Source organism: Takifugu flavidus, chromosome 1, assembly GCF_003711565.1.
Source record: "Takifugu flavidus isolate HTHZ2018 chromosome 1, ASM371156v2, whole genome shotgun sequence".
In the NCBI taxonomy this organism is placed as follows: Eukaryota; Metazoa; Chordata; class Actinopteri; order Tetraodontiformes; family Tetraodontidae; genus Takifugu; species Takifugu flavidus.
In genome coordinates this window covers 20663216-20685483 of record NC_079520.1, presented here as the reverse complement: position 1 = coordinate 20685483, position 22268 = coordinate 20663216, and the positions used below count along the sequence as shown (strand labels likewise).

Below are 22268 nucleotides of genomic sequence, written 5' to 3'. Positions count from 1 at the left end.
CACTGCAAAAATACAGTAGTAGAAATTGTGCTATTTATTTTAAAAGTTTATTAAGTGCATTAGGACTGAATAAAAGGGGAAACATGCAAATATGTAAAGGATACAGAAAGCAATGATCTCAAGTACAAAAACATGTGTGTATTTCTTTTTCTTGGTGAGAAGGTAGCCCATTTACCCAGTGTTTGTGATTTTTTTTTAAATCTTACTGTATTACAAAACATAGATCATTGGGAAAACAATCTTTCTGACTTGCATATTTTTCTTAAATACTCTAAAATCCATTGCTCTATTCTATTAATTACTTTGAAATGGTCTTGCCTGTGATTTATTCTTGCTGTTTTTAAGTAAAAATATCTTTAAAAGTATTAAATATGTTTGCTAAAAGGCTCTTACTATAATACAAATCTATCAACAAAAGCACAGAATCAATGTTTACGCTCTTGATGACTCAGGATAAGATCAGCTGGCACACAGACGAATAGAAGAGAAGAGGTCACTCAAGCTTACTGTACTGAAGTCAGATTACTGCACTGGTTTAAAACACCTGTGCATCTTATCTGTGTTAACCAGAGGAGCAAGATGTGATTCACTTATACAGAAACCAATATAAAGATAGCAGACAATGTGCGAATACATGTCAAATAGAGGCCACAGTGTGTAACAGATATGACATAATGGCCTTCTACCTACTCACTACATGGAAACCTTTTTGCTAACATATAGGCAGACGCACATACACACACCTGCACACATGCACAACACACAGAGACATTTTTCTCATGTTTGAATGCTATGAAATTTTGACATTTGTTGAGATCTTTGCTGATTGGGTTCATGTTAAGTTTCATAAAACATCTTGTTGGTGATGGTGGTTCCTCCCATGACGCTTCTCTGAACCACTTCCTTGGTGATCTGACGGGTGACCGTGCCGCTTGTCTCCATGTGCTGTGTGGTCATCATCATCCCTTCTGTCGACAAACAGAAGGGACATGTGAACAGACGTGTGTAAATACGTTCTGGATTTCAGCAGAATGGAGGTTAAACCAATTCTTAATTTGTACCTGAGAAGAAGGGATCATTGACTACGGTGTGAGACACATTAGTTCGTGTGCTGACCTCTGTTGGCATGTGGAAAACATCTCGTCTCACCATTGATTGATTATTGTACTGAGACAAAGCGCCTACAGGGAGCAAGAAAAGACATACCGGTACATTAGAAATGATTAAAGGGTTTTGTAAAATAATGTTAAAAAGCATGGTGTGGTAATTCCCCTACTCTTCTATGACTGATGGTAAAACAAAAAAAATACCTTGTCCTGATTAATAGGCTCTTATGCCCTCCATCTTATCCCCAAAAATGATGTGCTCGCTGTGGTTTCCACAAGCACGACCCCTTTCCCACCAGCTTTTAAACCAGCTTTTATTTCCAGGAATTTTAGCACTTGGGTAGAACATTCCAGGTACGGTAATCTGTGTTACTTCTATTTCTACAGCACCTCAGAGCTTTTGAAGTTTTCACCTCAAAGAAAATTTACTCAGATTAAGCTGATGGAGTGGTACTGTGCTTGGACCCACTGTGCCTGTTGTGGGCTTTCAGCTTCTACTAAGTTTGCTTGCATTTCTTAACTGCACCAGCTTGTCAGCTATTTTTCCATAGACTTTCAAATTGTAATCTTCCTTCAGAAAAGTCCTACCCCTCTGGTGAGTACTTTTATTTGGGGTCGGGGAAAAAATTTTCACAGGTAATTTCAGTGGAAAGAAGTTTGAGGGAATACCAAAAGTTCCTGCAGTGGAAAAAGGTCTAAAGACCTCTTAGAAGGTAATTCCAAGTCTCCTCGGAAAGTTTTTCAAACAGATGAATAAAAAAATCTGCAACAAATTGGGCTTCTGGCTGCCATTCTAGTGGACAGACATGTTAAATTACCTGTTGGTAATTACCCTGATGTCTTCTGGTGGAGAAAATGGGATTTTATAATTATACAAATTTATAAACAGAAAAAGTACACATTAGGATGCCTTATACAGTTGCTAAAATGTGACAGCCTGCTTTTGTTTGTTGTCAAAGCATATGGAGTTTTTTTAAATTATTATTCATATGTGCATCTGTCGGAGTATCAGTATCAGTGGGATTTGGCTTACTTCCATCCTGAGACTCAATTGTAATGATCCCCTCCCTCTCTGGACCGAAGCCCTGTGTAGTTCTAGCCTGGACCTTAAACTTGTAGGGGACATTCTCAACCAGGTCTGGGACGGTCAGACTCATCTCTGTACTGTCGCCATTCACCTGGAATGTCCGAACATCTCCTGAAAGAAACCAAGAAAAAATTATGTAAAGGGAAAACTATAATTAGGTTATAGTTAAGTTAAATCAGTAATGTATACATCTGTAATGATTATGTAAAACCGCAAGCCCTACCACCACCATGCAGCTGTTCGCAGGTGACAACATAGCCAAGGATGTCTCCATTTGGTTTACGAGGTTTCTCCCAGCTGAGCTGCAAGGAATCTGGGCTTAAAGCGGTGAAGACCAGGGGTCCCGGAGCACTGGGGGTACTTAGTGTGAATGGGGAACCTTCAGGAATAAAAGGATAAGATGACAGACATGGCTCCTCCAAGAGGATGTCAAAAGAGTTCAGCACAATCTGTACCTGGCATGGGGGACAGTGGACTCCTGGGGTCGACAGCAGACTCGATGGTGATGACGCCCTCTCTCTCTGGACCCCAACCCTCCTGACTTTGAGCCTTTACCTTAAACAGGTAAGAATGGTTGGGCAGCAGGTCTTGGATGATCACCGAGTTCTCTGCTGGGTTTGTCACATTAATGCGCTTCACCTCACCTGGAGATCGTACATGGATGTTTAACACCAAAACATTAAAACAAATGTTAAATTTGATTTCCCCTTAAAAAAACATTTTGAGTATATTACATTTTAAATGGACCTCTGATAGCAAACATCTTTTTGTGAAAGTATATACATTTAGTGAATGTATGAAAAACATATAGTTTATTTAAGTAAACTGATTTGATTGAATTTTGCATTACTTGAGTATTTTTTAAACATTTCAAGATTAGCTACGGATTTAATCTCTCTAAATGCCTGAAATAAAAAGGAATGAAATGTCACTGAAGATTAAATTGAAATGTGACCAATTTTTTTTAAGAATAACTGCAAATAAAATAATTCTTGAACCGTTATATTAATAGAAGCAAAGCTCACCTCCGTTAAGTAGCTGATATATAATGCAGTAGCCCAGGATGTCTCTTTCACAGTGGGGTTCCTGCCAACTCACCTTCAGGGCGGTCGGACCCAAAGCAGAAAACACCAACCTGCTTGGGGTGTCAGGAACGCCCGGGGAAAGACGTGCATCTAATAGGTAAGGAGTAAATAAGTAATTCAGTAAGTAGTAAGCAAAAATTAATCTTGGATATAGGTAAAAACAATATGTACACTCCAAGCTTTAAACGTGACACATTCAATACTAAATTGCAAATAACAGTATTAAGGGAAACACCGGAGCTGGATTCAAAACACCAAAGAAGGATGGCCTATTCATCACAGCCAGTAAACACAACCATGCACATATGCTACAAACTTACCATGGAGCACCCTATCCAGATTAAAAAGGGCTTCATTGACGTCTGAAGACTGGGTCCTTTCCCTTGAACCCTGAAGCAGACTGTAGCTGTGGGGGCTCTGAGGACTGCTCTGCATCCTACTGTAGCTGAACCCACCTGATGGCGCATTAAGCAAGAGAAGCGAGGAAGACAATGCAGACAGTCAAAGACACAGTTGGTAGGGGTCAGGTGAAGGTGGTAAAGGGAAGGAAGAGGAGGGAAATGGTAGAAGCAACAGTGATAGTGAGCACCCACAAAGTCAGCAATGGTAAGCTTTCTGTGTAGTGAACAGCACCAACCCAGCTAGCCACAAGCCCCAAACCCTTGCTCATTCCTACTCTTGAGGAATTTTATCCTTCCAGCTGTTTGTATAGCCCAAATATGTTCTCTGTCATTTGAAAAGAACCAAACCCCTAAAGCTTACCAAAATCTGGGAACTTGCTTGACAATTCTCCCATGACGATAGAGTCCCGAATGTTTTCATCTGTGTAAACTCTGTTCTCTGAGCGTTTCCTCATGGTCACCTCTGATGTGTGAAGTCCTCCACTCATGTTGGTTCGTTGAGAGCTTCCTACCACAGGAGGAAAGAATAAAGGATAATGAACATCATACCCTGACATTTTGGGTGAATTTCACTCCATTTGCACAAACGTCTTATGCAAATCCTACCTGGTCCAGACAAGTAAGTGGTGGTTGTTTCTGTGTTAAAAGATCCACCAGCCCCTCTGTAGTTTGAGCTCAGCGTAGACATGGGAGAGGATGATGCTGAAAGGTTGCGGATACCCGATCCCCCCGGCGAAAGGAGGCTCTGTTCCCACTTCCCATTCATGAAGAAATCTGTAAAACACCACAAGCCAGCTCTGTTAATCTAGAGAATATACAGTGGTATGAGAAAGTTTGGGCACCCCCCCTGAGGTTGTGTAATAATGGACTCTGACTTCACACAAAATTATCTTGGTGGCATGTCCTTCATTTGCCCATAAGAGCCAAGTGTTAGCTTGATTTCCAAACACAGATTTTAAGTATTCATAGTATGCAATTGTATGAAATTAAATCAAATGTAAAAAAATAGGCTGTGCAAAAATGTGGGAACCCTTGTCATTTTGTTGCTTTGGTGGCCTGTACCTAATCATCACAAGATAATTGGACACACAAAGTTGGTTTGGTGAGCTCATTAAGCCTTGAACTTAATGACAAAAGGTATTTAAGGTGGCCAAATGCCAGTTCTCATTCTGTTTGACTCTCCTCTGAAGAGCTGCAACATGGGAGCCTCAAAACAACTTTCTGATCACCTCAAAACCAAGATTATCCAGCATTATGGTTTAGGGGAAGGTTACAAAAAGCTGTCCAAAGGATTTCAGCTGTCAGTTTCCACTGTCAGGAACATTGTGAGGAAATGGAAGGCCACGGGCACAGTTCTTGTTAACCCCAGAAGCGGTAGGCCAAGAAGAATTGCAGAGAGGCAAAGATGAAGGATGGTCAGAATGGTTAAAAACAAACCACTGACCACCTCCAAAGACTTGCAAGGATATCTTGCTGCAGACGGTGTCGCTGTGCATCGGTCAATGATACAGCACAATTTGCACAAGGAAGGGCTGTACGGAAGAGTGATGCGGAAGAAGCCTTTTCTTTACAGTCGTCACAAACTGAGTCGCCTGAGGTATGCGAAAGAACATGTGGACAAGCCAATATCATTTTAGAATAAGATACTGTGGACTGATGAAACAAAAATTGAATTGTTTGGTCACAACAAGAGGCGATATGCATGGCGGCAAAAGAACACAGAATTCAAAGAAAAACACCTGCTTCCCACAGTAAAATTTGGTGGAGGTTCCATCATGCTGTGGGGCTGTGTGGCCAGTACCCAGTCCCCAGATTTGAATATCATCGAGAATCTGTGGGATGACTTGAAGCAGGCTGTCCATGCTCGGTGGAATGGGACAAAATACCATCATCCAGGATCCAGACACTCATTGGTGGCTACAGAAAGCATCTACAGGCTGTTATTTTTGCAAAAGGAGGCTCTACTAAATACAAATATGATTTTTCTATTAAGGTGCCCAAATTTATGCACAGGCCTTTTTTTTTGTTTTTTTGGGCATATTGCACATTTTCTGTTAACCCAATAAACCTCATTTCACTGCTGAAATATGACTGTGTTCATCAGTTATTTGATATATCAAAATTAAGTTGTGAATTAAAACAGCCAATGATTGGTGAATAAAAATAATGCCAAATGTCAAGGGTGCCCAAACTTTCTCATACCACTGTAGTACTGTTAAGAGTTGAATCATTCCGATTTGAACCATGTAGGGCGGATGATGTCAAGCAGCCCAAGACCAAGCGCAGCCAGGCTACAGAAGTCACAGCATTGGGTTCAGGCCTGGAGATCTGACCACTTACACATCAAAGTAACTGTTTAGAATTGCATCATCTACAGGCAACTGGAAAAACAGGAGCTACAGTTGACTTCACTGAATGCTAATTATAACTGTATCTTGACTATACATAATTTACACACGTAACATGGTCTTTTGAATAGTTTATCACTGCAACATTATGTTTTTATCATTGCATATCTGTTGCACCAACATTCTTTTTTCAGTAACTGTAACACTGTAGACTCCCTGATAGGATCCTTTGTCCTGTCCTTATAAATAACAGTGACTGTTTGCTGCATATTTCTTTGAAATTTGATTAAGCTGGCACATACTTATTTCTACTTAAAAGGCAATTGTTGTTTGTAATGTGCCCTGTAGATCTGGCACGTCACAAAAACAATTCAAAGACAGATTTTCCATGAAATTTATTTTGCGCACGACACATGGGGAACGCGCAAACACGTGTGTGTATATGCTTGTGTGTTGGTATTTGTCTAAGCAACAACTTAACCCCCTGGAATCAGAAATATGCAAATTCCCGAGTGCATATCCTGTTCACTGCCCTGTAGAGATGCAAAACTATTACTACCTTACAGCTGCACAGCCACTAAGCCTGTACACACTGAAGACCGGTTCATGCTCACTGCCTTCCCAGTGGGATGAAGCGAAAATAGAGAGATAGGCCCCTGGAAAAGCAACTCGCCATCAACCTCGGATGTGGTCCTAACTGGCAGATGGGAAGAAAGATAGGATAGCTGCCGGTGGGGTTCTACATGATTTGACAAATATTCAAAGGATCAAATCAAGCTGGGCAGAAGAGAAACACTGGATGGTTTCAATGCCACCTGCCAGCCAGCATGCCAGTCTCCTGCCTATCTATCTGTGGCTTTGATAGCGCAATCTTCACCTGGCAAAAATGTGGGGGTATGGCTGAGGTGGGGGGCTTCGTCTGAGCTCGAGTCTTTGCTAAGTCGACTGGGGATGATGTCCACTCGCTTTTGCCACGCCACCTTACGGAGATCCAGGTTGGACCCCACCAACTTGACATATTCCCAGCCTTGTGTTTAGGGTCGGAGAGAAGCAAGCAGGCCAAAGACTATTTAAATTCTAGTAAACACAAATCTTTTTAATTAAATTATAATTACGTAATAAATATACAAAATTAATGACTAATTGCTAAATCTAATATTCATCATTAGTTTAATAGTATATTGAATATACTCCATAAAGAGTACAAAACTATAAATATATCGCAATATTTGACTGATTTGGTGCATTTATCTTTGTCTTCTTAATGATCAATGATGACGTTTTTTGTCCCACAAGAGGCAGGAATTAGGTACTATTAGTTCTAGGAATATTTTTCCCCACAAAACACATTTTTGCAAAAGATATCCTGCAGCATCAGGAATTCCACTTTGCCACAAGTAGTCATGGATGATTACAGATGACATTGTTAGTGGTTATTGTATACTTAGTGCTTAACACCATATACTATCATGTACAGCGCATACATATACTCACTTATCAAACCACGATGACATTAAAATGTGCGAGCTTACATCCCCTCACCAGTCAAATCATACTGCTACTACTTGATGTTGCATGGAAATGTGTTTAACAGAAGAATTGGAAATGAGAAAGGCAGGGAGTGACAAAGCTAATCTTTCTAATCCTAATGGTTCCAAAAATAGTTCCAATACAGATCAAGTAATCTGTCACAGTGTGGTTTTGTTTCTGGGTACCCACCATCACCAGAGACACTGGGAGTCTTGGAGCCAGTTGGGGACTTCAGCACTTCATTGCTGTACATCAAGTAGCTGTCATACTCATCTCCAGCCTCTGCATCCACAATAGGAATATCTGGGATGATGGGTACTAAGAAAAAGCAAGAGAAGGGGAATTAGATCTTCACTATAAATACAGATGGACCTGTCACTCATATTTTGACTTACTGGACAGCGGTCTATTAGGCTGTGATGCCAGGTTAATGCTAGCATCTCTGAAGGGGCCCCAACCCACACTGTTCTTGGCTCGGACCTTGTACTGGTAAGTCTGGGCATTCTGAAGGTTCTCAATTAATAGCATTCTCTTCTTGGGATTGTCAATCTGTACTTTCTTTGGAGGACCCACGGGGCCTGCAAGAACAATGCTTAGAATTAGAACCATGAAATGTAAATATTTCTATAACTTTTTCTCTGTTTGGGGGGTCAGGTTCTTACTCAGCTCATCATCAATGGGTGTATATATGACCTCATATGCTGTTATGTTTCCATTGGTTTCTGCAGGCTCCGCCCAACTCAGCTGAGTGACAGTTGGGCTTATGACATTGAAGGCCAGACGTCCAGGTTCACCAGGTACTGCAGGACATGTAAAAGGAAATGTTCCTTAGCAGGGCATTCATCAATATATTCATTATGCAAATATAAACTCGGTAAAAGATTTAGACTACTTACAACCTTTTAGTTTTATTAGGTTTTTAAAAGTTAGTTTTAAAAAAAGCCACAGAGAGAACAAAATGTATTTTATGAGTAGATAAAAGATTGGACTCACACTAGGGGAGATATGGCTAAAATTACTGATAATAATATAAATATTCTAATCAAGCCACCTAAAGCAATTACCATCTTCCAGTGTCTGACAGGTAACAATGTCTGTTTCATAGCCATCACCCTTTGTGTTGTAGGCACACACTCGCATTTCATAATCACAAAAAGGGTACAGGTTTGTTAAGTCAGCACGAGGACTCTTCACATCTAACACTTGAGCATCTTTCTCTGGGTCACCATAGATCCAATACTTGACCTAAACTCCAGGGAGAAAAAACACACAGGTAAGAAATGCATTGATTAGAAATGACAGCTTGTGATTCATGCTGAAAGATCGATAGATGTGGATATGATTTACCTTGTACCCCATCGGATTACCAGGTGGTGGGTCCCAGTTTAGGTGGATGCTCCTGGGTCCAGTGGCTTTGGCTTTAGGGTTCGAAGGTGCAGAGAGAAAACCACCAGGTAAACTAGCTTTTGGGCTTATGTAGCCCTTCTGTTGCTTTTGGGAAATCTCTGGACCTAGAGAAAAATCCACACAATCTGATTCATTACTAGGACCTCCAGAAAACATGTCATGCAAAAGAATAAATCATCTTGTTTCACCTCCATCGATGATATTGACAATGGTGGTTTTCCTCTCTCCAATGGAAGCATTGTTGCTTGGGTCAAATAGCTCTAGTTGGAAGGTTTCTGGTTGGATTTGCCCAGGGAGGGTCTTTGGATCAATCAGAATGTTTTTCTCAGTTTCTCCAGGGCTAAACTTTAGTGTACCAGAAAGGTCAAAGCGCTGGGCCTTTTTGGTGCGCCACTTTATTGTAGCTGGGCTGTCCTGGTTACGACTGCGGGCCACAGGTATGGTGAAGGTCGGGGCAGATGTAGTGAAATTCTGGGTACTCTTTTGGAACATAATCACACTGGGCTCTGGGTGGAACAAGATAGAATGTGAAATGTGAATGTTGAAAAATGTTCCAAAAATGTAACAATGTAAAGTGCTTTGTGTGGAATTTACCCGGTTCATCTGCGATGGTGATAGTGGTTCTTGGGTAACGTCCCAGTTTGGCACCGACTCGTGGGTTACTGAGATCCATGACAAACTGTTTGATTTGCTTGTCTTCCATCAGGCCATCCTTCTCACCTAGTTCAAGCAGACGAACAGGCACAGTTTTCTGGGTCTCACCAGGACCATAGTTTAAGTCCCCTTCCACTGTCACATAGTCCTAACAGACACAAGAAGAACTGGATTAAAACGCCGCTATGTTGCAGATGGGGGTCCAGCCAAGTGAAGACCTTTTGCAGTTCTCAAAATTATTATTATTATTATTTCACCAAAACTATGATATAATTGCCTCAGTGGATGCAGCAGGTAAATTAGAATCAGCCCAGAGTAGTCCGAATGTCAGACCGGACCGGACCAGACTTTTCGGTGCTCCAAAAGAATTCCAAATACAAACAGTATGCCAAGTATTAATGCATAATCTAATTGATTGCTGCCGTTAAATTAGTTGTGGCTCCTATCTCGCTGACTAACTTCTTCATGGATTGTGGTAGTGGGAGGTAAAAGGTCAAACGTTTTTTTGTAGGGTACAAGGATATCCCACTATATGAACTTACCAATTTATCCCTGGCTGTGAGGTCCCGTGTGCGGTAAGTCACCTGAGTACGTCCGTCTTCGATAATTTCTCTGCTTACTGGTATGTTGACCAAACCATCCTGTCTGCTGTAGGTGTAGGCCGGCTGAAGGAATGAGAAAATGCTGCTGGCTGGAAAAGAGGAGAGAAATATACATAATCGAGTAGATGTAAAAATGAATTCATGATTGCAAATCCTTGTAATCTCAGATTGTTCACCATGATCTTTGATGATAGTAATGTTGACAAAGCGTTTTGCGATATCAGCAATTCCCAGGGGCACATCCACTGCCTCCAGCTGTAGCTTTTTCTTGTCATCATCTTCTTCTTTAACAAAAAGCGGTACATGGACATCTAGTGACTCCACACCTTCTTGGAACTCTATGGCTCCCATAGCCTCTGCAGAGGGAAATTTGCCGTAAAAACGCAATAATGATTAATATTATGAGTTGTTCAAAAGAGATCAGACAGTGATCCATTGGTTTTATTTATTTAACTGCATACTCTTCATTACCTCTGTCAGTTTCCACGGTGTAGTAGCCAGGAACCACTTTGAGATTATGCATGCGCCCAGACTGGACATTCTTCTCAGTGAGTTTGACAATATCAGGGAAGCTACTACGAGGAGCAGACAAGACTGTATCTACAATTGTGTAGTCCTGCCTGCAGTGCACAACGGAGAACAAGGTTAGAAAATCTAATCCTCTAATGTTTTAAATTGGATAGCATTGTTTCAATCACAGTGTTACCTTTTTCCAGCATTTCTCTGCATTCTGTAAGTCCAAAAATAAAATCCATTTAATTTGCATTTCTTTTGTTACAAAAACAAACAAGAAGGTCCACTGAAGAACAGGTCACAGACAAATGGACAATGTGAAAATATCTCACCTGAAGGCAGTCTTCTGTACCTTCTGGGCGGAAGGAATCTGCTTGTATAATTCATTGAGCTGGTTGGAAAAATAAACACAGCACTTTTTTAACAGTGTCATCTTTGAATTTTTGCTGTTTTACTAAAGAATTTTTTTTCAACAAATAACCATTGCCATCTCCACCAAGATTGTGTGATAGCCAGCTGTCTGGTTTTTGAACAAAATAACTCAAAATGTTGTGAACATATTAATGACACTTTCAGGAAATGTTGACAAGGGGCCAAGAAATAGATGATTACATTTTGGTGATGTTTTGGATTCCAGAGGGACTTTGACATTGCTTTTCCAGAGATCATAGACCAAGATCAAATCCCAAGGGGGTTTAAACATTAAGCAACCTTCTATGTTATTCTTTTTTTTTTAATAACAGCCTATGTACTGTATATACTACATGTGTAAACCACAATATGTGGAGAAGTGACCTGCTTGGTGGGGTATACACTATCCATGTGCTTTTTTTCCTACTTCGATTCTTTATGGATAACATAGTGGAATCAAATTTCCATTTTCCATTTAGAGTCACAGACCCAGATCGGTCTGCCAAACAGTAATGACTTATTTTGTCTGTCTTTTTTCATTTAGCCATTTGTCTTGTATAAATATTTTACCAAAATGTATTATTTACATATTTATAAGAAATGCAACATAATGTAATGTAATTTTATTAATTAATTTATTAGTATTTTATTTATTAGTATTTTGCATGTCATACATGCAAAATACTATATACCTGCCATGAAAAAAATACACTCACATTATCAGCCACTTCAGAGCGGAGCTGTTCAGCGTCTTTGGATTCTGGGTGTGCTAAGTTGTCAAAAAACAGCTTGTCCAGCCGGAGGGAAAGTGGGAAGGGGACTACAAAGGAAAAGAAGAAACAGGCTGAAAATTTATTCCTGTCTTCTTAATTGCTTTTTCACTTTTTGGGTCACAGGGAGGGTGCACGCATGGGCAAAAGGTCCTGCCCTGAATGGATCTCCAGATCATCACAGGGGCCCTGATGATATGATATGTGAGCATTTGTGGGTTCGGCACCTTGCTCAAGGGTACCTCGGCAGTGCTCTGAAAGTGTTCAACTCCCCTCTACTACCAGAACACTTTCCATGCTTTGCCATGTTTTTGTCTGTAGCAGGGCTTGAACTGAGACCCCTCAGCTTCTCAGTCCAGTTCCCTAATAGCCTGAGTTACCACTGAAACACTTCCCACTCCTTCTTTGACTTCTGAAAAACACAAGAGGTGAACAGGACCTTTGTTCAACAGCAAAATCTGATAACTCACTCATCTCTTTAGGGTTGGGCTTTACTATAGCCTGGGGGTGATTGGGTCCTCGATGTACGTTATCGGTGACCCTCCAACGAACGACATCAGTTCCTTTCGGGGGGCCAGTTCTCACCATCGGTGTGTCCAGATGATCTGAGGTGAGCAAAGACTGACGGAAGAGATACTCGTCTTCCTTCCAGCCGACCATCCGTCCTGGACACAACAAAAGTCAGTATAGTCCCATATCAGAGTACAAAAGATTCAAATGTGGACAGCTGTGTTTTACCTCTCCTACAGCACGGAAGTAGAGCAAGACAACTCTGTATTGAGACAAAATGAAGGTTTTATGTGATCTGATAAATACTGCATAAGTAGCGATCCTTTCTGGGTGTGAATGGAAGTGTTCATACCTGCCAACAGGTTTTGCAGCAGGCACAGTATTTCCAGCAGCAGAGCAAGAGAAGAGCCAGCAGTAACAAGAGGAATAACAGGAGAGGGAGCAACCACAGGAGGCTGGCAGGGGGACAGTCTAACAGCAGGCCATAAAAACAATAATTTGCAAATGAAAATTAGACAGAAAATTAACAGTTCCCCAGTCATCATGTTATCTTCCAATTAACAATTGCAGTACATTTAACATATCACTATTTTTATAGTGGAAAATGTTAGATTAGAATGAAGATTTAAATAAAGCAGTCTTGATAATAAATATTGACAATGTGTTGTGTGGTGTATTCATGACAAATAAAGATGTTGCTTTTACTGGGAATAGAATTGTCTACTTAAGCTATATTCAAATTAAAAATTTAGAATTACATGCTTAAAATTTGTAATCCTTAATAAACTATGGTCATTTTTGAAATTCCCAGGTAAAAAACATGCCGCTCACCCCTTTTTTTGAGCACCTGGACCTCCAAGTCTTTATCTTTAGGGTTTTCAACTGTGTAGTGGTATGTACAGTCGTCATCCTCATCACGGAAGCTGCAGGAATCAAGCACCTGGTCCGCTGGAAACAAGTCCATCAAAATCCATCAGAATGGTTCTGCTGTTTTTCCCAAGTATTTTTTTTTGTTCAATTGAAAGTGACTGGATTTGGACTCAGTCCTTACATTTTTTAAGTTCATCAACCATGACAACTGTGAAGGGGCACGTGTCACAATCTTTCTTGTCTTTCTTCTCTCCGGTCTTCCAGGCCTGGCACTGGACACAACTTCTTGTAGCCTCACATGCACCCAACTGAGCCTAGAATAACACCAAATATACCTGCAGTGAAGATGGTCTGGAATAGCCGGATATTAACATACCTCGACATTACACACACACACACACACACACACACACACACACACACACACACACACACCTGGAAATTTGGCTCACAGGTTGAGGTCATCTCAATACCAGAGGATGGACATGCACAGCGGCCACATAAACATTTACCTCGGCCATTGCAAACACCCTGTGCAGACAAAGACATCACAAAAACTCAGATGTCTGGTAGCACTGTCCAAGGCCCATCTTAGCCCAGGGAACAATTTCTGCTTCTACTCACGCCTTTGCTGTCCAGACAGGTTTGGTTGCTCTTAGGACATTCGCAGGCATTTCCCTCCCATCCCTCTGTGCACGTACACTTACCCATAACACAAGAGCCGCGATCTACAGATAAAAACAAAGGCCTTTTATAATTACACTTTAAACAATTTATCAATAAATACATGCAACTTATTAAAAAATATATTATTTTAACAACTCAAACACTGTACCATTGCAAAGGAAACCTCCATATCTCTGACACTGGGTCTTGTCATATTCACAGTAGGGTCCTTCAAACTGTTCTGGGTTGTAGCATACACAGGTTCCACATTCCATGCAGTCTCCACGGCCTGAACAAGGCTCTGTCATGCCTGGGCCTATACACTGGCCTGTGACCAGAGCCGAAGCACTAGCTGAGCAGTTACAGAATGTACTTAGCCTGAAGGAGAGAGAAACATTTCTTGAATCTGATGTTAAAAATGTTTCCATTATAACTCAAGTAGAATGATCAGTGTGTACTTCTCACCAGCCATCGTGGCACTGACACTTCCCACATACAAGGTCACCTTGGCCATGACACCTGGTAGCATTTCGGACAACTGTCTGTGAATGGGATGTTATGATTTTTAAAGCATCCTCTTTTTAACATTTGTTGTCCATCAATTACAATCTGTGCGCATACCTTCTCACACTCGCATGTTGGACACAAAACTGAAGCTTTAACATTGACAGCATCATTGAAAGTTGTTGGTTTGACTCTTATTGTTCCCTCTCTTTCATTCTGTTCAGTCTGACAGACAGGCCCATCGTCGATCATTCTCTGAGCTTTGAGTCTCATTTTGAACTTTCCCTGTGAACAAACATGTTCAAGATATTCATTTGTTGGCTGTAACCTCAAATTTTAATGAGAGGACCTTTTTCTTACTATTTCTCCAGGTTTGAAATCAAAATCTCCATATTTGGAAAGTTTTTTACTGGAAGAAAAAAACTGTGCTTCAAAAGCTTTGGGTCTGTCCTCAGCACGGATGCTCATCTTAGACCGGATACTCTGAGAAGACAAATAAATTCTTTACCAAACAGTCTGAGACATTTTTATTCAAAATGCCACAAAATTAGATGTAATTTTACCCCAAAGGCAGTTTCCATAACTTGCAGTATATTAGATGAATCTTCTTGCAGCAGACCAACCTCAGCAATGGGGAAATACTCTTTGAGTTTCTATGGGGGGGAAAAGGAAAAAATATAGTCATAGTAACCACAAAAAATTTGAAATTTATGGTAAAATTTTAACCAAAGCGCATTTGGAAAGTTTACCAACCTGGTAGTATGTATAAGAATGGTTGGTGACAGCAAAGATGGGAATTATGTTATGTTTGCCCAGTAAACGGACCAGTGTGGGTATGGATGGGTAATCCTGATATATGTCTTGTGTGTATTTCCCGGCTGGATCCAAGTGGCAGCCCTCGTCATTGCGTTTTACGATGCCCGATAGCACGTTAGCACCGTCAGTTTCGTAATGGAAGGCTGACTCGGTGGAGAAAACGAGTAGATGCGTGCTGTTACTGCGCCAACCAATCCTATCCTGCATTAAAAATTTACAATTCAACAGGTGCATCCAAACTGTGCAGATTTTAACAGAATAAAGGAATTTATAATCTGAAAATCAATTTTTTTTCGCCCTAGTTAATTTTTTATCCACTTGGCATTACGAGGTTGAAAACATTAACGCCATGTTAATGTTTAAATTCATAATAAGCATTTGGAATTTACAGATATTCTGCTCAAAAATATGTGTTTCCTACTTACTCCACAAACTGCAGCTTGCAATATAGCATCAAAACCTCCTTCAGGAGCATCCAGATTGCCAGATATTGTTTCATTTTTGAGCTTGGTGTTGAAGAATTCCAAGTTACTTGTCAGATTGATGACATTTTGGAAAGAAAATGGAGGGTCACTGTTTGCCCATGGTTTAGCAAGCCTGAGAAAATTGAAGAAATAATAAGGTCAGATGCACAAAAGCATAATTTCATCCAATGTAATGGTGTCACATTTTGTCTCTTACTTTGCAGGTCTCATGTCTGTCTGAGGCTCAATAACTTTGTCAACAAACTTTCCAAAGCCAATGGTGTAGTCATCTGACAGCTGCTCCACTAATGAAGCTATAAGAAACCACATTACCCATCAATGCTAGAATGAAAACAAATGTTTCCTTGCAAAGCATTTTCTCTTTTGAGTTTCTAACCCAGTTCTTTGCCCATTCTCTTCAAGTTGTCCAAATCATCTGACATGGAATTGGAGAAGTCCATAAGAATATAAAGATCAAGGGGACCTTTGGTTGGAGCAAACACCTCTACATCCACCATCTTCTCCTCTCCAGGCAGAAAACTCATGCTCATCAGCTGTGGGGAGACTTGAGACTTCAGAAGCTGCATGTTGATTTGCTCCCTCTTAGAGAAAAAGGACAAAGTTAAAATTCAGTCCAATACACACATTAGCTCATAAGACTGGTGGAATGAAGATATTGAAGACTTACTTTCTCTTCTTTCATGCTGCTCTGAGCCGTGATCATAGCCGCAGCACTGCAGCCATGAGCAAGTATATTCTCTTGCAGGTCACAACGAGGGCCATTGAAGGTCTGTTTGAGCCAGTAGGTTCATTAGTTTCTTTTTCTTTTATGAATGACCTATTTATTTTTCCTAGTGGTTAGACTCAATTATTTTTAATGTATGTAAGTCAAATTGCAAAAGATTAGCTACTATCCCCACTTATCAATATACTCAAGAAGGGTAGCATTTTGCCAATAACCCTGTTTTCATAACTTTCATTCCTGCTATTTTGTCTTCTTACCTCTTCAGAGCAGTATGCACAGCCTTTTCCAGCTTGCAGGCACTTTGAGCAGGATTTGGCCCTGGAACTGAAGCAGTAGTTCTCTGTGGGGGTAGGGCAGATTGGGTGGGGTCAGTAGGGTGGGGCAAGAGGGGGCATCAGAAGGAAAGGCAAATCAATCCCAGAAAACATATCTAGAATAACTGCAGTAATACTGAACAGATGTTAGAGAACATCTTGAGAGCAGATTTGCCCAGCAGTGGGCACCTCCGAACATAGCCTCAAATACCCACATTTCAAATTATAAACAATAATCCCTTACCTTCAGCATGACACAAGCTCAAAAGGATGGCAAGAAGCCCAAGCCCTACAGAGAGATGACATTTCCATCTCTCCATTTCCTTCCTGGAACACAAACGTATACAAATGTATTTGCATACATCTGTACAATAAAATCCCGTAAATGCTGCATGTGAATAACATTTCTCCACTGAGCTGGAAAATAGCTCCTCCCTGGGTGAAATCACAGGGGTAATTTGAGCCACCTGTACTTTCCCTCAATTAAATTCAGAGAAAGTGAAGATGCCAGACACTCCTTAAACAACACCTCAACCGCTCAATAACAGCCATAGGACAAAGGATCAAAATTCACACTTGAATCAAACTCTGATAGTTCAAAATGTAATCTAATGTCTGGAGATGCAGATATATTCATCTTTGTATACATCATGTCTATTGATTTTTTTTTCCAGTTCTATTTCAATCATATGTGTAAGGAGCTTTAAATTACAGACTAAAAAGAGTAATTTGCAAACATAATAAAATGCAATGGAACAGTCACCCCAGGACAGGATGGGCAGATTTGGCTGAAAATATTTGCAGTGGCATGTTGAGCTGATATCTCAAACAAGGGTTTTAGATAGAGAACAATCTGATGTATAGGATGCCATCAACATGATCAACCTGCATGTGTGAGGTGCAGAGTTAACATAGAGCTCCGTGTACCATGACACATCTAGACTGAGTGTGTGCGTGGAATTTCTCCTTGAGGTGAGAGAATGACCTGTCCAGGTTAAAAAACACAGTTGCAAACCACTGGGGGAACATAACCTTCGCACATCCCTGTGACCAGACTAACAGGTGTCCAAGTGTACTTGTTTCCAGGTCATAATGTTTCATAAATCACAAAGAGCAGTGAAAAAACAAAACAGAACAAGGTAGCGTTTATTCTACAATAATAATTGGTTACCTCAATCTCAGAATATTGCAAATGTGTTCATAATATTATTTTATATTTTCAGACACATGATAGAAGTAAGTAACATTCTAGCCATTTCTGTTTAATCCATAGTTTACAGTCAGCCTGAAGACACCCGAGAGACAGATGTCCTGCTGAGTGACCTTCCTTTGAGTTCAATCACAACTGTACACACCTGGAGAATTTCAGACTTTTATGGATTTCTATAAAACATTAATAGTAAAATCTAAACTTCAGCTCTTAAATGAAATTTAAAAAAAGTAATTTTACATGCGAGGTTTGATTCTTAATAAAGCTAATATAAGTCTTTTTTGCAAATTAACAGTAAAACAACAACAGCCTCCTCGTTCAGCACTTAAATGTTGAGAAATGTGAAACGGCAGTAGAGAATACCATTTGGGCATTTATTGCCAGAGACAAAGAGCTTACTGATCAAACAAACCTCTTACTGTGCTCTTGCCCAGCCCAAGTCCAAAAGTCCAAGAATAGATGGAACAAGCCTTCTTGCTTTAGACAAGGTTTTCTCCACCTGCAGAGAATAAAAACTCCGTCAAGTCCTCGTCTCCAGGTTCACAGCCCTGAAGGAGAGGAGGTGGGAAAAATTCCAGTTCAGCTGTAGTGTCTGTGGTTTCTTCTGCTCCTGTAATGTCCAGTCTGGTCAAATATTGACTTATTTGACTCAGCGGAGTTGTGTGAGAGAGACAAGAGAGAGGATTTGAGTGTGTGGAACAGAGAGAGAGAGAGTCAAAGGAGAATCAGTGAGACTCAGCAACGGATTGAAGATTACTATGTGTGTGCGGTGATTAGGTCCCTCCTTTAACTTTACACCCACAGACACACACATGCATGTATGACTTCCACAACCAGGTGAGTGTCTCTGATAGGGTCAACTCCCTTGTTGTACCTCTAGCAGTCCTCCACCCTGTTAGAATAGCACCACACCTCTGTGTGTCAGTGCCCCCCCCCCCCACCTCTGCTACATTCCACCCCATAGTTCACCTGTTTGGGCTTGTGTGTATGCCAGGCCCCTCCTTCCTGCTACAGTTCCTCCCAGACTCTTGGGAGTGGCACACAGCGCAAAAGTGCCCGCAGGCTATAGGAAACAGCTTTGTGACTCTAGTGTTTACACAACTGTGTGCTCATGTTAGCTGGCCCACTTCCTACTCATGCGAATGCGCAATATGTTCTGCATCTAACGAAGTAACACTCCCTTCATTTCAAAGAAGATATAAAGTTGCAGTATGATCTGCATTCCTAAGTTGAGGAAACACGGTGTCAGGGTGACCCTAGCATTCACTTTCAATTCTGTTCCCACAAAGCAACAGTCAATTGTGCTGATGGTGCTAAACTAAAGGTCGCTCAACAATTGTTTCAAGAGAGAAAGCAATCATTTTCTGTGTTTAATGTTTTAATGATGTGTACAACCATCTTAATAAAATCAAGACTTTACTTAAAAATGAGTTATTCACTATATTAACAGCTGTATCAAAATTATTGACCAAATTCTTCTGAGTAAGCACCTCTGAAGTTTAGGTGTATTTATTGTTTGAACAGCAACCAAAACCTCAGAAAGAGGTTTGAATCAAGGATATCTCTAGTTGAAGGTTCACCATAGACTAACAATATCAAAATGTCACCGAACAACACATTTTAAGCAGTGCTTTACTGCAGCTGATGAAACTGTCCTCAAGGAGATGCAACCAAGAACTACACGAGTCGTACCAAGCATGTAATTTGTCATTTTTTCTATAATCAGTTAGGGTTTAGGGTTAGTAGGCAGATCTCACAATTTCAGTGTAAAAAAAAGAACATCTCGGTTTATTGGGTTTTAAAGATTTTTGCTGTTATGCTGATTATTTATGCATTCTTCAAAAGAAGGATCAAAGGATACATTTTGGTATAAAGTTTTTTTCTTTTACTTTCCAGATCAAACTCTTTAGTTTGAAATTCATTTGTATTTTGGTTTGTTTCTATTCCTGTGTAGTTGAGAGCTTTAGAACACATGAAAGTTCCTGGCAAAGGTCAGTGTGTGTTAAAGATGAAAATGGTTCCTTGCGGAACACCTTACTCTTTCAATACCATCTTCACCAAATATCACATATAATATTTTTGGTCTTCTTAAACCCAGGGCACCAATATTTTAGGAAGACAAAACACTCTATTGCAACATTTGCAGTTCTGTTCCAAATATTTTAAAATTCATCGTCTCTCTTTAAAACCAAGACTTAATCTAAAAAAGATGGAAAAAAATAAATTGTGGCCACATAATAAATCACAGGAAGTCATTTTTAAGGAATTAAAATGCTCTTTCATGTCATTACTCCATTTCAGTTTAAAACTGGACAGTGAAGCTTCTAGAACAGAGCTGAGGCAAAAAAAAACAAAAACAAATTGAAATCAAAAACGGATTAGTGGAAATACTGTTGCTGGCGGTACAGGAAGAGGAGATTGGTCCCTGGTTCTCTGGGGGATTTTTTTTTATATTACTTTACATTTTTTCATGCAATATATTGTGAAAATCCTAATATCGACTATTTAAATATTCCCAGCAGTCAATGGTGCATCGGCTAGAGGTTTCTAGGCCATAACTGGAGTGATGCTCAGATATGTGGTCAGTATCATCACAAATCTATTCTGTATAAGACATAGGAGTCATTTATTACTTCAGTTTTGGGTGAAATAGGTTATCAAAGAACATTTCTTTGGCCTGCACCAGTCCGCACATCAGGTGTTAATGGCTGACCGGGGTGGATGTGATCCACCCAAAACCAAATGACCCAGTTATTCTCAGGCCACTGTACATTCCACACAGGGCAGTCTTAACTGACAGTTCAGCTCCTGGCAACCAGATCTGCCTTTGATACAATGTGGGCAGCCTGTGGAGCAGAAAACAAGCTCTGAGGAAACCACTGTTGCCCCAAACACTGCTGTCTTGGCTGAAATTTGGACTGTAATGTAATTTTTAAGTTTTAATCTAGGGCCAGTGGAAGTGATCTAAATGACAATTAAAATGCAACAATTAAATCAAAACAAAAAGGTCAATTTTTAAGTACTGACCATAAAAATGACAACTTTGAAATAGAAAAGGCACACCCCCGTTTAACCCAACTCTTTCTCCCAAAATAATCAGAATACCAGCCAAGTGTGGGAGAGGAGTTTGTGTGGAAGAATAAACATTCATGTGTTTTTTCTTTTTTAAACAATAATACCTCTATGAACTTTGTAACAAAATCTTAATGCTCCTCTACAGACTGATGGGAGGTGGAGACATTTTCAACTCAGAGAGGATTCTGGGAAATAAGAGCTTCACAGTGCTTTTTAACAAGCTGTATCCATCATATTTTGAAAAAGACGGCCCTCAACAATGGCTATAATATTAATCATTTTCATTTTTTCCATGCTATTGTGGCAGCTGTCATTATTGTTGACATTATCAATAGTATCGAACATGCTCCATATATTTACCCCTCCAGGATCAACACACTTCACTGCCTCTCACTGAAAAACACACAAATGCAACATAGTACTTACTTAGAGGAAGATGCTGGCTGGTTCAGCTGAACTTATGAGCAGTAAAATCTGACCTGTAGGAAAATCTGCTGTGGAAAACCAAAAACATAACCCTCCCCCACACCCACCCCCACCCACCCAACCAACAGTGCATGTGTTTTTGGAGACAGAATTCCTCCACCCTCATCTCCCTTTCAGCTCATTCTGAGCTGAGTTCAGCCAGTGCCCAGCTGCTCCCCCATTTGCATGACAAAAACTGCTGTTTTTGGATAAGTGAGTTCATTCAGGGCCTCTCCTCTTTTAATTTCACCTCCAAAAGTCTGAGGGGGTGATGTAGATCACAGCACAAGTAATAATGGTTTATCAATTTAGCAAATAAGAAAATTAAATAATACATTTTGTGTGGAGTTGCCTACCAAAGTGGAAAAAGTATATTCAAATCAATAGAACTTCATTTATGATCCATCTCTTAGAATCTAAATTGTAAAGGCCCTTTAAAGAAACCCAGATCCCCAAAACAAGCAACAGGTAAAAACTCCCTTTTACCACATGTTAATGGGTAGCACAGAGTAGGAGAAGGGAGAGAACAGACAGGATGGGAGGAGACATGTAAACAATACATTTCATGCATTAGTTATAACGGACAAAAATTGAGGGGGTCAGTGGGGCCAGTCAACAGGCCATTTTGTAACTATGGGGTTTGCAGAGAGACAGAAAACAAATCTACAAAAAAAATTAGTATGGCTAGAATTAGTAACTGTACGACTATGGACTA

The 22268-nt window shown here is 40.3% G+C and overlaps 1 protein-coding gene across 6 annotated transcripts; it reads right to left on the bottom strand.

The window, feature by feature from the left end:
• Positions 1-25: 25 nt before the first annotated feature.
• On the bottom strand, positions 26-21630 carry itgb4 (integrin, beta 4). Of its 6 annotated transcripts, none has more exons than XM_057055784.1 (44): positions 21515-21630; positions 18426-18512; positions 17048-17130; positions 16747-16829; positions 16433-16534; positions 16142-16346; positions 15962-16058; positions 15706-15877; positions 15218-15481; positions 15028-15117; positions 14825-14947; positions 14582-14749; positions 14426-14502; positions 14130-14338; positions 13919-14022; positions 13730-13825; positions 13476-13608; positions 13256-13372; positions 12777-12895; positions 12653-12686; positions 12385-12579; positions 11861-11964; positions 11066-11124; positions 10927-10950; positions 10692-10840; positions 10397-10576; positions 10161-10309; positions 9559-9766; positions 9153-9470; positions 8905-9068; positions 8622-8802; positions 8220-8357; positions 7953-8135; positions 7747-7875; positions 6905-7054; positions 4286-4453; positions 4041-4187; positions 3599-3733; positions 3219-3368; positions 2649-2837; positions 2417-2572; positions 2140-2304; positions 1062-1181; positions 26-968 (listed from the first exon to the last, which is right to left on the bottom strand). In XM_057055784.1, exons 3-44 carry the CDS (start codon positions 17121-17123, stop codon positions 838-840), a joined length of 5961 nt encoding a protein of 1986 aa, XP_056911764.1. In that variant the 5' UTR covers positions 17124-17130; positions 18426-18512; positions 21515-21630; the 3' UTR covers positions 26-837. The 6 variants fall into 6 exon arrangements, with proteins under 6 accessions (XP_056911764.1, XP_056911775.1, XP_056911753.1 ...); XM_057055795.1 differs by having other exon boundaries at positions 18433-18512; XM_057055773.1 differs by lacking the exon at positions 21515-21630 and having other exon boundaries at positions 18426-18842.
• Positions 21631-22268: the final 638 nt, after the last annotated feature.